Genomic DNA, 17,462 nt, shown 5'->3' with positions numbered 1-17,462 from the left:
TCCATGGCAGTTACCAACTATTGTTTTGAAATTCTAACTTTCCAGATTTAGAGCCAGTCTGTTGAACCAAGAGAGTAAGGCTTTTTGGCTCTTTCTCTTTATCAGCAGGGGGCAATTTGTTAGCAACATACAGCCCTTCAGTAGCTTCAGTTCTGGGCATTTTCTACCAGCCACTGTCGGATGACAGCTTGATACCAGAGCAGGGTACTCTGCAAATGATGTTGGCTGAAAGAGTAGTTGGCAAACTCTGCAGTGCCTTTGCAATAGTAGGCAACCCTGCCATTCCATCATCAGTGTGATTTACAGTGTCACCAGTGCAATTCACAGTGACTCTATTAAGTTGGTCAGTGGCCAACACAGCTTCTAGTTGTTCTGAATAGCAGCCAACTTCTTCATCATGATATAGCAACAGCCACATTTATTACAGATATCTTTATGTGACCTTAGTGATTTTAGAGATTGAACGAAGTACAGGAATTAAATGGAAAATTAGGTTGTGCTTACAGAAAAAATAAACCTGGAGCAATGCACAAACTGAAGAAGCTGGTTGGTGCAGGAATTGCTGTATCTAGTGTTGATACCATGAAATCTAGAGCTACTACTGATGTTTGGAGATACTGAAATATATTATAATTTCTGTAGCTTTGTAATTTTTACACTTTCAAGTAAATTTTTCATTTGATATAATTAGCTGTTTCATGATTACTGTGACAATGCAGTCTGTTAGTCAATAAAATCACAAGAGATAGTTAGATCTGTTAAGTGAATAGAGTAAAAGTCTAATTAATAATTTAGAATATCATTGGAAGCAAATGTATTGTGAGTCTGCAAACATTCTTTGTTGTAGGACAATGTGCTTGGCAGGTAATATACAGCTTTAGGATCAGTGAGTTTCCTATCCTTCTTAGTTTCGTTGATTTCTCTGTTCATATATTTCACTCTCTTCTTGATTCCTTGTACATCATATAATTTATTCTAAACTACAAAATCTTAAAACAAGATAAAGTGCTTTTGTTATTAAGGAAAAAAGGCTTTTCAAAATTGGTGTATTAATCCTGCAACAGACACTTAGTGATGTCAAAGTGTTGTGTGCACATGATTTTATGTACTGTAACTTTGGCATATTTTCTGAACATTCCTATAAAGAATTTTTGTTTCACCATAACTGATGAAATGTAAATTCTACTTTAAACTCAAAAATCAGAAAATTTTAGTAATTCAAGTAACTTTTGTATATAGATTAGATAGGTGTGGGAAAAACAATGCTAGTGAATCTGTTACTTGTTATGACATTTCTCTCTTTCTTGATCTATACAGGCTCACTATTTCATGCTTTGAGCTATATCTAATATTATTGTTTTATTTGTTACTCATGATCAAATCACTAGTCAGATTTATAGTAATATGTATCACAGTCATATAAATACACAAGCACATCCTCTGACACAGTGCCATGTCTGTCAGATATCTCTCTCCTATTTTCTGAAGGTTAACTGTTAGTATTGTAGCTCCATTATCCAACAACACAGCACCATTAATATTTTTCATGATGAGCAAACAGCCAAAATTTCCATATTAGGGAAGAACAGCCAACAGTGAGTACTTTAATACTATAAATTATAGGTGCAATTTCTACTTAGAAATAAGAGTTACTTGAATCAGAAAGTTTAGAAAAATGTTAAAATAAATATTTATGGAATATTAGGATGATGGTAGAGAGGTAAGTGTGAAAGCTCTTTAGAGTAAAACTACAATGCGAACTCACAGTGCCTGTCTCATTTCCCACTATCCCATTGTACTCCATTTTATGGTGAGCCCTGAATTACTTTTAAATTTCAGTCTTACATTTAACAATATTATGAAAAGATGCCACTCACCATATAATGGAGATGCTGAGTTGCAGATATTCACAACAAAAATACAGTCGCAGTAGAGGCTTTCAGCCGTCAAGGCCTTTGTCAAAAGTAGATGACAGATACACAAACACACACAAGTGCAAATGCAACTCACGTACACACATAACTGCAGCCTCTGGCAGCTGAAGCCACACTGCAAGCAACAGATGCAGTGCATGATGGGAGTTGCAACTGGGTGGGGCTAAGGAGGAGGCTGGTGTGGGGAGGGGATGGATAGCAGGTTAAGTGTGGGGGACAGTGAAGTGCAGTTGGGCAGTGCACAAGGACAAGGTGAAGAGAGGGTAGGGCAGGTTAGGTGCAGTTGGGCTATTGGATGTAGGGCAGGGGAGAGGAGGGGGGGGGGGAGTTTCTGGAAAAAGAGAGGAGTAAAAAGACTGGGTGCATTGGTGGACTGAGGGCTGGGCAGTGCTGGAATGGGAACAGGGAAGGGACTGGATGAGTGAGAAAAATGACTAATGAAGGTTGAGGCCAGGAGGGGTATGGGAATGTAGGATATATTGCAGGGAGGATGGTCCACTTGTTTCTTGGCCGCAGTTTGTCAGTGGCCATTCATGAGGACATACAGCATGTTTGTTGTCATGCCTACATAGAATGCAGCATAATGGTGGCAGCTTAGCTCATAATAGTGTTACATTCCATCCTGGATTTTCAATTGTTTGATTTTATTCTTACATTTCAATCATTTTCACACATGGTGAATATAGGCTGCACTTCTTTTCCTAAATTTGGGCTTGAAAACTCATGGTATGGCCTATAATTGAGATATTTCCTCTTAGATTGTAAATTGTCAGTTTCAAAATTACATGTACACAACTCATGTGGGTTGAAATTAATACTACTACATGTTACTGCAATTACTTTATCTAACTATCAAAGACTTAAGAATAAAATAGCAGAAAAACTTACATCATGTTCAAGAATACAGTTCCTGTCCCTAAGAAAGAAAAGCAACTTTGTTTCACAAAACTGTTTTGTTTGTACCAAAATCAACCACAGTCACTTCCCACCATCTCTGCATCACCAGCATCTGATTCTTCCCCCTTACTAGATGACCCAGAATGCTGCTAAGATGCTATATCATAAAGGACATCTTCAGTCCCATTAAGATTCTTAGAAATTCCAGTTTTTTTTTTTTTTTTTTTTTTTTTTTTTTTTTTTTTTTTTTTTTTTTTTTTTGGCACATTCTTACACTCACACACTTTGCAAATGGCCCCCTGGCACCAAAATTGCTTTGTTGAGTATGTATTTTTTCTGTCGAATTGTCTTACACTACCTTTGAATGGATGAGTGATTCACACATCCAAAGGCTTTGACACATTTATCATGCCACCAGGAATAATAACTATGTTAGAGTTTCCTTCTTTCAGTTTTTCTTTCACTCTGTCGCCATTGTATCTATGAAAACTACTCAGTAGAGGCATTGATTTTGACTGAAGAAGATCTTCTGGCTGCTTACTTCACACTGCTGAAATCTGATCTAGGACCAGTTCTTCTGACTCCCTTTGTCATCACAAGCTCTTCCAATATCAGCTGAGAAGTTTTTTCCTTTGGGGAGAGCTTTATGATTAAAAACCATATGCAGTGGCAATTTTCACCCATCAGCCTTAATGCTCAATCACTGTGCACTGCAGCTTTACAGCACCACATGTATGTATTTGCACACTATGTCCCCCTGCGTTATTTACTGTAGTGCTATTTGGCATATCAAAATAGACTGACATTCGGTCTCCATTCTCTACTTGGGAATGTAAATAAAAATTTTTATGTTAAAGTTGGATCACATAACACTGAAAAGATATCAACCTGTTTTCATAAGCTTGAGGCAGTTTTTGCACAATTGTAGTTCTGTGGTGAACAGATAAATCATTTCATTGCATAAATTGCTGAACCCGCCCATATGAAACTTAAATTCCATTGGTGAAATAGTTCTTTCACATGCTATTTTGCAGCTTTCAATTTGAATCATTGTCTGCCTCAGTAACTGCAGTCAGCATGACAGATAGCTAAGTGAAGGAGGCTGGGTTCAATTGTTGGGTTGGAGATTTTCTCTGTTCGGAGACTGGGTGTTGTGTTTCCCTTATGTTTGTATCATCGTAATTGACATTCCACTATTGAGATGGCTGAATGGGCACATCCCAAAGCCAAGAAATTGGAAAAAGAAAAAGAAGTTGAATCATTTCAGTTGAATGGCATATCCACATTATGTGTTTCAAACTGCAAAATCAAGCTAGTCTTTTTCCACATCTGGATATTTGCACTTTTGTCGTCAAAATGAACACAAACTTTTTGAATTATTCAAAAGTTCTCTTCACTTGCATGCCAATGACAATTTTTTTTCATCAACATGAAATCTTCATAGTTTCCCACTTTTTGAGTTCCTTTGCATAGCTGATAGTGTGAAGTTTAAATTTGTTTATGAGCAGTCTATTTTCGCATGTGGCCTATGTTCATTTAAATATTGTGTAGCTGTCTAGTCTCATCACCTTCACTCTGTAAGAAGGAATATTTGGACATCGAAACTTGCAGTTCCGATGATCTGTTATTTCTCTTTTTATTTAAATACAAGCAAATTATTTTCTCTATCTTTAATTAATGTGATGAAATTGCTTGCATCTGTAACTTAATTTGCAGCCAACAGTTCAGTAGTGTGTCAAATAAAATTGGCAACCAGAAACAAACATTCTTTTTGTTAGTGTGCAGTGAGAAATAACTACTATTTTTGGACAAAAACTGGTTACACACAACTAAAAATTATTATCACATTCTCAAAAAAGGGAAGTGTAGAGTCTCTACATATAATTCAAAATAACTGCTATTAAAATGTTCCAGTTCTTCTTCAAATATCATTGCCATTCAGTTATATATCTGGTACGTATTGAACAGTCAAAAAGTTTCTATTTGTGGGTGTTGCTGCAACATAAATGCAATGTAGTACAACTCTGATGTGGGTATATAAGCACTGATATGTAGGCAAGGGGCTAGTGTGGCGTTCGTATCTTTCCAACATACGTGCAGTAAATGCTGTAACATGCACTAAGGCGATGTTATTACCTAATGTGTCTAACAGGACCAATGTGCTGTTATTCTTTCCTTGGATCCTATAGGACAAATGATAGTAGACATCCATCAGAGATTAAAAGAATGTGTATGGGGCAGCATGTCCATCAAAAACCTCCGTTGTGGAATGGTGTGCCAAGTTCCATGCTGTAGCTTCATAATAATGCTCAATGCAATATCACAAAAGTCGTAACATAGAAGTTGCACCAAGTCAAGTGGGAGACGCTTGAGCACCATCCCACCTCCCCTATACTCCTGATCTCTCCCCATGTGATTATCATGCCTTTGGATCCTTAAAAATGGCCTTGAAGGGTCAACAATTTGTGTCAAACAAGGATGTGCTGGTGTTATGGAATCCTTATGCAGCAGCACATGGTGTTTTGCCAAACAGGTAACCAGTCTTCAACCTGGTGCAATAAAGGGATGATTGCCTCAGTGCTCTTGGTGATTTTGCCTGATAGGCATATTGATTCTGGACTATATGATCTTATAATGGAAACTTTTTAATTGCCCCTTATATCTATAGTACTTATGTAGTTAAAAGCAAAAAGTCATTGCAAGATAAAATACTTATGTTGAATTTCTTGATTTTTTTCCAGCTATACATACAGCTGCTCATATTGCAAATGCAGTGAATTTCTCCAGATATTATTCTCACGATTTTCCCGAAATCAACTGGGCCAGTTATGAAGGACAGGTATGTCCATTCTAGTATAGTCTACAAGTGCTTCCTATGACAGAGCTCTTTTGTTTTATGCACATTTAGAATATCTTAAATATTCAAAAGGGTTTATTATGCTGTTGATGATGAGGTAGTTAGAGACAGAGTACAGACATATATTGGATGAGAATGGAACAGGAAATCAGCAGGGCACTTTTCAAATGAACCATAATGCCATTTGATGTGAATGATGCAGGTAAATCTGGATTGGCACATTGTGATTTGAAACCCAATTTTCCTATATATTAGTCCCAGTTCTTTGCCAGTGTATTACCTTACTTAGTGTTATATTTTTAAGTTCTGAGTAGGAATAACTCATGATTAAAGTTTTTGTCTGATTTGAGCAAATTACCATGATTGGGCATCAAAAATGTGTCACTACATAAATTAAAATAACCATGGCAACTCTGTATTTTAATATTAGCACTGACAACCTTGAGGAGCGCAGAACACTATTCTGTCATATACCATGAGTGTAAAGTGATCACAGAGCCATTGCTTGTCAGATTTTATGTTCAAAAGTTACCCAACTTAACCCTATTATAATTGTCATCATCATTATTCATCCATTATGATCAGGCCCAGGAGCCTGAACACAAGGCACCTCTTCCAGTATGTTGTTTCCTGTTCTCTGCTGCCAATCATGCTGTACACCAACCTCCTTTATAGTCTACCTCTCCATTTGTTTCTTGTCCTACCTCATGACTTTTTTCTACAGTGAACAAAATCACAGTCTCACACAAGTCACCAGTGTGTATGTGTGATTAACATGACTTTCCAAAACAAGACATTTGCTTTTCATTGGGTCTACTGTAAAAATTTCAATCCAGCAGGTATGCTGTTCTACTGTATCTGCTACTTGTAATGCAAAGAGAATTTTCCTTAAGGTGTTTCCCTCAAAAAAAAAAAAAAAAAAAAAAAAAAAAAAAAAAAAAAAAAAAAAAAAAAAAAAGAAAGAGAGAGAGAGAGCAAACTACCGAAGTATTATTTCTGTAACTTCACATACCACGTTCATACAGTATAAATAATTGTATCAGTTGCCTGAACATCTGAACTTTGATTTTTTTCAATAAACTATACAACCTAAGCAGATGGCAGGCTGCATAAGAACAATTTCCAACTTGGATTTTTTCATTGTTTTGTCCAGCATGATGTGAGAACTGAACACCAGCAACCATAAATTTATCACAAGAGCTTCATCTAGTTCAGTTAAATTTTTCTTACACACTCACTAGTCATACTGGACTTGAGAGTCCATTACCGCAGCAACGTATTTTCGCCATCTGTCCCTGTCTTGAGCTATTTCCTTCCATTCACCTTCAATATCTAGGCTCCTCAAATCAGCATTCACATTGTCCTCTCATCTATGCCTCAGTCTGCCCACAGGACATTTTCCCCTCTAAGAAGGGCACTAAATGTTGCTTAAAACATGTAAATGATTTAATAGTAAATTTAACAACAACTCATCAAACAGTAGAGGTGGTGAGTTGTTATACTTACTTGTAAATTATTTACATTCTCCTTGAACTTTCCATTGCTGTGTTTCCTGATGACATATCTTTGTATTATTTTGTTTTGATAATTGCACAAAAAGTATTTGTATTCAGTTTTGTTCTGCTTTTCACTTAAAGTATAGCTCTGTATAGAATTTAACACTGATTCATTCTATTTGAATGATTTTATGCTGTGTAATAAAAATAATTGACAGAATAATTTTGGGATGCTATATAATTTCTAATTTTATGACTGACATTTGTGTGATGTGTGTGTAAGGGGTGTGTTTTCAGAATACTCTGCAAAGAAAGCTTTCAGCTGCACATCATGTAATGTGTAACACAAATTCCTGTATTTTGTTATGTGAAAATGTAAAGAATTAACAGAAAAAGATGAAAACAGACTTCAGGTATTGTTATGATGTTCACACAGATCAATTTGATGAGCTCTGAATGAGACACTTTCCACAACTTTATGCCAACATGAGCTACAGCACATTATTGGTGTGCATGAATGTTGAGGTGAAAGGACTTGACATGTGCAGGGAGACCTCTGAGGCATGCTTTTGTTCAGTGTTCAGGAACTTAAGATAATCTTTCACACCTTATGTCATTGTTTGGGTTTGAACCTCTAACAACAGCCATATTTGCACACTAAATTCTTTCACGCCCTACCTATTAACATCCTAGTATTTGGAACACACCTTTCAGGGGGAAAAGGGGAGGGGATGTTGGATCACATCATTTGTAGAGAAATCTGTGATTGTATCTGTGAATGACCCTGTTGTCAGATGGACTTGCAGCATTTCTTGGTGGGTTTTCCTAGTGTGGGTAGCTAGTTGTTAGGACGCCAGCTTTCACTGCATTTGTTATGTGCCATAGGATTCTCATGCAGGGTGGTCAGAAACAATCTGAAAAGCTTGTATGGTTGTTGCAGGGTAGATTGTGCTGAGAATTTTTTAATGACTCCAGCTTAATTCTACTGCCTGTGCGTATTACAGCTGCCATTTTAACATGTTTTTCCCGTAAGTTCACTAGTTTCTCGAAGGCTTGCAAGATTGGTAATTGTACTGCTCAGTTAATGGTGGACCCATTCTTTAGTGTGTACTTTAACTGATAGGCAGGTGTCCCATCAATCATTATTACCACTCCTGATCCTGTTAAGTTCTCTGAATGACACCCATCAGCATAAATCTCCATAGGATGTTCCTTGAGTTTGTAATTTTCTTCTAAAGGTACTGTACTTGCTGGATGGAGCCACTGTTTGTAATCTAATGCAGTGTCTATAGAATGGGTGGTGGGTTCAATTTTTGTAATTTTATATTCTTCAGCTATTCCAGAATGAGATTTTCACTCTGCAGCGGAGTGTGCGCTGATATGAAACTTCCTGGCAGATTAAAACTGTGTGCCGGGCCGAGAATCGAACTCGGGACCTTTGCCTTTCTTCAGCTATTGCCTGCAGTTTAATAATTATCAGTTTAAGACCTGTCAGAATGCACAACGCTTCAGTAGACATGGTTATGCAAGCCTTGGTTGTCTTTATGTTGATCAAGCACTGCATTCTAAGAATTTTCATGCAGCTATATTTTCCTTTTAGTGTGTCCATCCAAACAGGAGCTGCATGTACCAATATGCCTTTGTAAATAATTTTCATTGCTTCTGAACCAAGTCCCCAGTTGAGCCTTGCTGATTTAGATAAAGAATGAATAAGTTTCATGCATTTTTCAGTCATGTGTTGTTTATATCAGTTGAACAGAAATTTAGAATCAATAATTATACCCAAGTATTTTAATCATTCTACTTGTTGCAAAATATTACTGGTTAGAACGATACTAACTGTTGCTTTGTCTGTATATCTTCCCCTTGTTATTAGCATTACTTTCGATTTTTGCTCATTAAAATGGATTTTGTTGTTTTGGACCCAAGCTGGGATTTTTTCCATTTCTCTATTGCAGAGCTCCTCAGCAATAATGATAGTATCTGCTTTGATGAACACAGTCTGAAAATGCTATCATTTTTATGTTTGCTGTGTAATCCAAATTAAGCAGAGAATTATACTGTATATTACAGAAACCTGGGCCATGGCAAGATACTTGTGGGCATCCTTTTATCACCTTCTTTTCTAGTTTGATGCTGTTACCAGCACTGCTATTCTATCACTGAAATAATTTTTACTAGGTTTTATAAGTTCTAGGACATTCAGAGTCTAGTAGCACTTTAAGAATGCTGGGCCACCGAGCTGCATCAAAAGCTCCCTGAGCATCAAGACTGACCATTATTATACAGGGTGAGTCGCTAACTATTGCCACCTAGAATAACTCCGAAAGTATGATAGTAGCTGAAAAGTTTGTGGGACAAATGTTGCATGGGACAATGGGGGCCATAATATGAAGTTGGTTTTTTGTTGCTGTCTGGGGTTGCTTCAAAGATATGAAGGTCAGCTTTGTTTTTTTTTTAAATGGGATGCTATAGTTTGGTACTTATTTTCTGATAGTGGCTATCGAGACAGATCCAATGATTTGTAACATCTTTGAAGGTCAGCGAAGGTAAAAAAGATGGCATGAACGTCCATTTAGAGAAGGTGTCCAAAGTGATGACAAATGGTGTCAATGCAGTGCTACAGTCTTCTTATCATGGATTGAGTGGTAATCCTTATCACTTTAGCATTTAACGAAGCACATGCCCTGACAGCTCTATCTCGTATATCGTGCAAATAGTAAATATTCGTCGAACATGGCATATCCTTCTAACATCCCATTGCCATGTAAACACCATTTGATGGTTCCACACTACAACACTAATAGGAATGGTAAGACAAGTATCATTTAGTCAAGCGAATGTGAATGATGTATTCCTTTGAAGAACAAGTTGATATGCTTCTCATTTATGGAGAATGCCAAAGAAATTCAGTGACAATTAGAGACTTATGCACTGAAAGATATCCTCAACATACTCACTCTACATGTTATTCATTTAAATAAGTGTATGATAAATTGAGAACAGCTGGATCTTTAACACATTGGAAACCTATCCAGCAAAGGAAAGTTACCAACGAGGAAACGGAAATTGGTACTCTTGCCACTGTGGTTCGAGATCATTGTGTTAGTTTATGTCAACTCTCAAGGGAATCTGGCATGAGCCAGAGCAGTGTTGTTCATGTTCTGCATCGCCATAAATATCATCCATACCATATCAGTCTCCACCAAGAATTAACTGGTACAGATTGTTGTTTCGCATTGAATTCTGCCGATGGGCTCAACTTCAGATTCAGAGGGATGACACATTTATTAATTTGATTTTATTTACTGACGAGGCTACATTCATGAACCATGGAAATGTTTGGCAATTGAAAATCCATGGTGACTGCAGCAAGTTGCACACCAAAAACCATGGTCAGTGAATGTATGGTGTGGGATTCTGGAGGACAGAATTATGGGCCCCTATTTCATTGAATGAAATCTTAATGGTAGAAGTACATCACATTCCTGCAAGAAACATTATGTCTGTTATTGGAAGAAATACCTTTAGGAACAAGGAACAGAATATGGTATCAACAGGATGGGTGTCCAGCACATTTTTTACTGATGGCTAGAAATGAGTTGCAGAGACAATTCCAAAATCATTGGATTGGACGCGGAGGGGATGTGTCATGGCTGGCTCGTTCGCCAGACTTGGCACCTCTGGATTTTTTCTTGTGGGATTCGTAAAAGATATTGTTTATACAGACATTCCAACTGCACCTGAACATATGCGAGAGAGAATTGTCATAGCATGTGCTTCGATAAGTGCTGATGTGATAAGGAATACCACTCAACCCATGATAAGAAGATTGCAGCACTGCATTGATACCTATGGTCATCACTTCGAACACCTTCTGTAAATGCACGTTCATGCCTCCTTTGTGACCTTCATTGACCTTCAAAGACCTTACTGTTACACATCACTGGACTCGTCTCAATAGCCGCTATCAGAAAATAAGTACCAAACTATAGCATCTCATTTAAAAAAACAAAGTTGACCTTCATATCTCTGAAGTGACCCCACCTAGCAACAGAAAACCAACATCTTATAATGGCCCCCATTGTCCCATGCAACTTTTGTCCCATAAACGTTTCAGCTCCTATCATACTGTCAGAGTTATTCTGGATGGCAATAGTTAGTGACTCACCCCATATACTGTCCTTGTGATATGCTATCCTCTATGAAGTTCATAAGAGCTGACAGTGCATCAACTGTCCCTTTCTTTGGAGTAAGTCCATACTGATTGCTTAGGAGATGCTTACAGAAGACAAGGTGCATAATTCTGTTAATTAACAGCTTTTCCAATACTTTTTCTTCCATATACAAAAGACTGCTGGGACGAAATTTGGACACTTCCACGCAGTTTTCTTTGCCAGCTTTGAGAGTGGTTACTATTTTAGCTCTTTTCCATGATCTTGGAAAGCAGCCATTCTTTAGGCAATTGCTATATAAAGCAGTAAGATAGTTGGGGAAAAATGCTATACAGTTGATAAAGGATCTTACTAATAACACCATTTTACCAGGAGTCTTGTTTTCAGGCAAGTTCATTATTAATTCCTCTACAGTATTTCTGTCTGTGTGAAAGCTACATCATCTACCATTCTGCCGGGTCATAACATTTGGAATCGTATTAGTTTATTTGATCATCCTCAGGCACAAAGTATTTTAGCATATAGATGGCAGTTCTGGTTACATCCGTATAACAATAAATTTGTTAGTTTGGATTATGCTTTGAGCATATGCCATTGGACACACTCCCATGCTAAAAGTAATAATATTATGGTTGGAACAATTCCCTTCTTCAGCACAAATCCATAGGCTTTGCATTGGCAGTAGATAAGAGGTGGCCATAGTTAAATCGTTATTGCTCTTTCTGTTACTATTTTCAAAATTTGGTCTGTGATTCCCCTCATTCACTATGTATAGATCAGTGGAAGCCAAAAATATCCTTTCCTCTGGAGTTTGTTACTGTCTGATGCCACATGCTAGATCTTGCATTGCTATCCATAGCAATTACTAAACCAACTCCTTTATTGTAGATCATCATATCATTTTTCTCACGTCATATTTGATGGGTTTTGTGATATCTAAGTACATGCAAGATATGAAAAATCACAAATTTTCTTTTACTATTTCTGCAAATACTGCATCTTTGATGAATAAGTGGCTAATCATTACAGGATCAATATCTTTGTTGGCTATCAGTACTGCTGCCCTTTTCCTTGTCACCTGCAATAAATATCTTGCAGCTTCTAGTGATTCCATCTACATTTTGTTGATAACAATATGGTTGTTGTATGAAAGCAATGTCAGTCTGATATTGCACAATAAGCTGCATTAGGTTAGCTGTTGCAGCTCTGGAGCATTGTAGGTTTATCTGTATGCACTTGATTTGCTTTTGTAGAGACCAAGTTGTTTGACTTGTATTTGGTTTTACCATTAATGATAATTAATGTTCTGTTTGCATTGTGTACTATTTATTTCGGACGTATCCGTGCTACTGCATTGTTCTTGCTCGAACACGGAGGTGACAAACACATATTTGATTTAGTGGCTGTTTCTCTTTTAATCGCACTTAAGAATCACTGTAGGTGATGACGTTCTTTGGTTTTTGCAAGTTGTTTATCAATTAATTGTTGCAAAGGTACAAAATCTGTAGTGTACTGCTTTGGAATCAGAAGTATTATTTTCTGATTTCTTGTTGCTTTCATACAGGCTTTGAATTCTTTTGAAGACATGAGGTAATCATTATGGATATTTTCTGCCAGGGGCTCATTTGTCGTTTGATGATACTGATTAATCACATTTGGATTCTGCATCTATCATGTTGTCGTTTTGTTGTGGTGCACCAGATGCAGGTAGTGTTTCAGCAGTAGCTGTTGCACCTGATGCTTGTGAGCTTTAGTATTAGATTCATCAGTCATGCTAAATTCAGATAATTCAGTAGTTTCCATAGGAAGGACATTGACAGTTTCTCTTCACAGATTTTTAATCTGGTGTTCATTGGAAGAAATATTGTTCTTACTGATGACTAAACTGTTGAAAGTATCAGAACTACTTCTCATACTGATGGTGATATTTCTAGTACTGCAGTAGAAGAATCAGATGTATGTTGCTCTTTTCCAGACTGTGAGGGACGCTGAGGAATTTTTGGAGCTAGTTCTTCTACCAATGGTACAGACTTTTGTGTAGCAGCATTGTGTGCAAGAGCAGGAAATTCGCTTTCACCATTTGGAATAGTCAGTAACTGTGAGAAATCTTTCTTGATATGACCAACATCTTTGCAATGATGACATACAATGTCATCCATGGTAATATACTCATTGAAATGATTTCCTTCATAGGCGATGTGTACAGTGGATGATACTTTGCTTAAATCGTCAAATATGTATGAGCAGTGTGATAAAATGATTTTGTTTGAGAGTATCCCTGAACCCTGGTTGGAATATCTCTGACATGCCCAAGTACACATCCCCATTTAGACATTTTGTTAACTATTACAGCATTACTAATAAATGGAAATACATTAGAAAAGACAACTTGTGTATTGGCTTTTTTAAAATGCCTTACTGGTGTCATTATCTCTTTAAACACACAAATCACACTCTTACACTAATCTATCTACGTTTTCTACAGTTCTTGTAAAAATACAAAAGTTGACTCCTACGTATGTGAGAGCAACGCTAAATATTGATGCCATAAATTGTCTCTTACCAATTTTACAGTTACCTATTACTGTATTGGGAACATTGTTGATGATGACAGCTTTTTCTGGCAAGGTCATGTAGTTGGTAAACATAGAAATTGCTGTTTTGCTGGAGCAGCTGGCGTTTGTTGAGATGATTCACTTGTGGAAGCTTCAATAGTGCACCCATTTCCATGCATGTTCACAGCTTCGGTGTTGACAACTCACTGAAGTGCCGCGCTGTGATCATTTAAAGGAGCTCGCCATACCAATGGAGCTGCCCTATTTAACTCAATTACACAGGAGCTGTATGCTCTGTGCTAAAATGAATTAAATGACAGTGACTTTAGTGCATTAGACTATAACACAATCAAGTTCATGAAGTGTAACAGTTGTTTTAAACCAGTATTTGGAAGACTTCTGCAACAGCAGACAGACACTGTGTTTACTTTCATTGCTAGTCAAAGATCCTCCTTTGTATGCATTATTATAATCCATTTATTGACTAACAATATGAGCCTCTGACTACCAATCCATTCAGTAAAAACTGCACAGCAATAACACTTTCTATGTCACACTATTTGCAGTGCAAATTTTAGGTGAATCACCCTATGGTGCGCATGTATGTTATCTCTCTCTCTCTCTCTCTCTCTCTCTCTCTTCCTCTTCCTCTCCCTCTCCCTCTCCCTCTCCCTCTCCCTCCAATAGTATACAAAAACATGTTTATTCAAATGCATTGTTGTGTCAAACTTTCAAAGGAATCAGTGAAAAACTTTTGGAAATTTAAGATTTTGTGCAAATGAACATTTATATCTATGTAAATAAAATCATAAATGGTAATTCGTTCAAAATCTTTCATCTCTGAAACTTCTCCAATTGTTTTCAAATTATGACATTACATTGCATGTGAATATGTGCTTATTTTTATGTATTAATTGAAGTGCCATATAGTACATATAGAGGGGAAATGATGTTGCCAAAAGTCTCTAAAAGTGCCTGACTGATTTATTACTTCAGATTTTACACAGTACTCTGATGAACAATCAGATGGATATAGGCTATATACTTTTAATATGTGTAATATATAGATATGTGTTTAATATATAAAGGGGAAACATTATTACCAAAAATTTCAAAAAGTTCTTGACCTATTTACTTCAATTTTTACACATTTCTGTAATACATGTATGAACACATGTAGGCTCTCTCTCTCTCTCTCTCTCTCTCTCTCTCTCTCTCTCTCTCACACACACACACACACACACACACACACACACAACATTGTTAGCAAACAGCAAAATTATTGTAATTGGTTTATTATAAATAATAATTAACAACGCTCAAAGAGAGGGGAGAATAGGAAATGGACAGAGGGGTGAGAGCAAATGTACATAGGAAGCAGGGTGATGAGATGGATAGAGAGGGGCTGGAAAGAGAGGGGCATGAGAAAGATGGACGCAGAAAGGGGGGAGGAGACGATGGGGAGAGAGAGGCGGGAGCAGCAGATGGAGAGGGGGAGGAGAAAATGAACAGAGAAAGGGAGAGGAGGTGATGGACAGAGATGGAGTTGAGGTGGGGCAAAAGACAATGAAGAGAGAGGCAGGAGGAGAAGATTGACAGAGAGAGGGGGAGGAGGAGATGGACACAGACAGAGGAGAGAAGGAGATTAGGATGTATATCCAATTCCCATACATGTTAGAAATATGTGCTTTCTCTTTTTTTTCTTTTCCATTTAACCACACTGAGCCATAGTAAGGCTGGGAGCGGGCAGTAATAAAATAGATTTGTGGGGAGTAAATATGCAGACATATGTATATGGTATTAAATTGTTTTCGTAGGTTGAGGTGAAAGTCAACAAGAAATCAAGAAATACAGAATAGAGAGATTTCTACTTAAGGAAGCATTAACGATATTGAGTTTCATCTAATTATGGCAGTTTTTAAAGAAGCATGAATGATATTCAGTTCCATCTAATTATGGCAATTTTTCTTTCAAATAATAGTGATAATGATTGGTATGCTTAAACTCTATGCATGAAAGAATTGAATTGTATACATTCTGCATTCTTGTTCTAACAATGTTTTATTTTTAACTTCCAGGCCCCTTTGGCAATGATACTCACATCAGGTAAGAAACATTTAATCTGTTTACTTTCTTATGCACCCCCACAATTTTTCCCATGTATGCGTTCAACACATACATTGCACATATCCCCTTCCCCTCTCACTATGAACACCTCTGTCTTCCCCATCTCTATGTGCAGGGGATGTGGAGTATTTATTTGTTTGAATCTGTAATTGTTAATGAAATGATGTGAACTTGATTTGAAATGACATATTGAGAAAATTGTGCTACGTTGGTGGCCATTGTTTTGATTTTGTGGTTGGTAGTGTTTCACAGTTGAAAACTGTTCGAAGTGGAAGGATTTCCCTTATGTGATATCGAACATTGGGGTGTCCTGGCACCGTGGAATATGTATCCGTGGTCCATTTAATGTATGTACCACCTGCCTGTCCATCTCCTCCTCCTACTCCCTGTCTGTATATCTCTGTGTTCTCCTGCCTGTGTCCATCTCATCCTCCCTCTTACTATTACCACCTTGTTCTCATCGCTCTCTGTGCACATTCTCCTCCCCCTATCTCTGACCATCCCCTCCTCCCCCTCTCTCTGTTCATCTCCTAATCTCCACTCTATCTGCACATTTCCTCCTTCCCACTCTCTCAGGCCAGTTCCCCCCTCACTCATTTCTCTGTTCATATTCTCCTCTCACCTTGTCTCAGTCTCTTCTACCCCTTATCTATCTGTCCATCTCCTCCCCCCTCTCTCTGTCCATCTCCTCCTCCTCCTCTCTCTCTGTACATCTAGTCCTCCACCTATCTTTCTGGTGAACCCTTCTTGCCCCTCTCTCTTTTCAATTCCTCCTGCTTCAACTCACTTGCCATCTTCTCTTGCCCACTGTCCCAATCGATCTCCGCCTGTTCTCCTCTCTGTATCCATGTCCCCCACCTCTCCATATTCATCTATGCATCCCCCTCCTACCCCTCTCTGGCCATCCCCTCTTCTCCCCGTCTCTCCATCTGTTCCTATCCATTTCTCTGCCGACTTCATCCTTCCCCTCTCTCGTTATTAATCTCCTCCTGCTGACTCTGTGCTCAGCCACACTAATCGGCGAACATAGCCCCTGCAAGGCATATACTACCTACACATGATGTCTGCTGTTCTCTCTCTCTCTCTCTCTCTCTCTCTCTCTCTCTCTCTCTCTATCTCCCTCTTTCCGTGTCTGTCTCTGTCTCTGTCTGTCCTCTTCTTCCAGTAGTATTCCCACTAGTCACGTTTGACACACAGATTGCACATATCACCTCCTCCCCCTCCCCCTCTGTCTGTCACCTCCTCACCTACCCCTCTCTATCCACTTCCTCCTAACAACCATCTCTGCCCATCTCCTCCTTCCACCCTTGTCTGTTCATCTCCTCCTGTCCCTCCTCTTTGCCCATTTCCTCCTTCTGCCCCCTGTCTCTGTCTATCTCCTTTTCCTACCTCTACCTGTCCACCTTATCTTCCCACATCTA

General features: G+C 38.0%; 1 protein-coding gene across 1 annotated transcript in view; it reads left to right on the top strand.

Annotated features, from left to right (window-relative positions):
• The window catches only part of LOC126204142 (NADPH oxidase 4-like), a 201,134-nt gene that overhangs the window by 89,977 nt on the left and 93,695 nt on the right, over nt 1-17,462 (top strand). Inside the window, exons 4-5 of the mRNA XM_049938552.1 lie at nt 5,573-5,670; nt 15,993-16,020. Of these exons, the coding sequence (XP_049794509.1) occupies nt 5,573-5,670; nt 15,993-16,020 (126 nt within the window). The remainder of the gene's footprint in view (nt 1-5,572; nt 5,671-15,992; nt 16,021-17,462) is intronic.

Source organism: Schistocerca nitens, chromosome 9 (genome assembly GCF_023898315.1).
Source record: "Schistocerca nitens isolate TAMUIC-IGC-003100 chromosome 9, iqSchNite1.1, whole genome shotgun sequence".
Lineage (NCBI taxonomy): Eukaryota > Metazoa > Arthropoda > Insecta > Orthoptera > Acrididae > Schistocerca > Schistocerca nitens.
The sequence above is the reverse complement of the archived record's forward strand: the minus strand, read 5'-3'. Positions and strand labels throughout refer to the sequence as shown.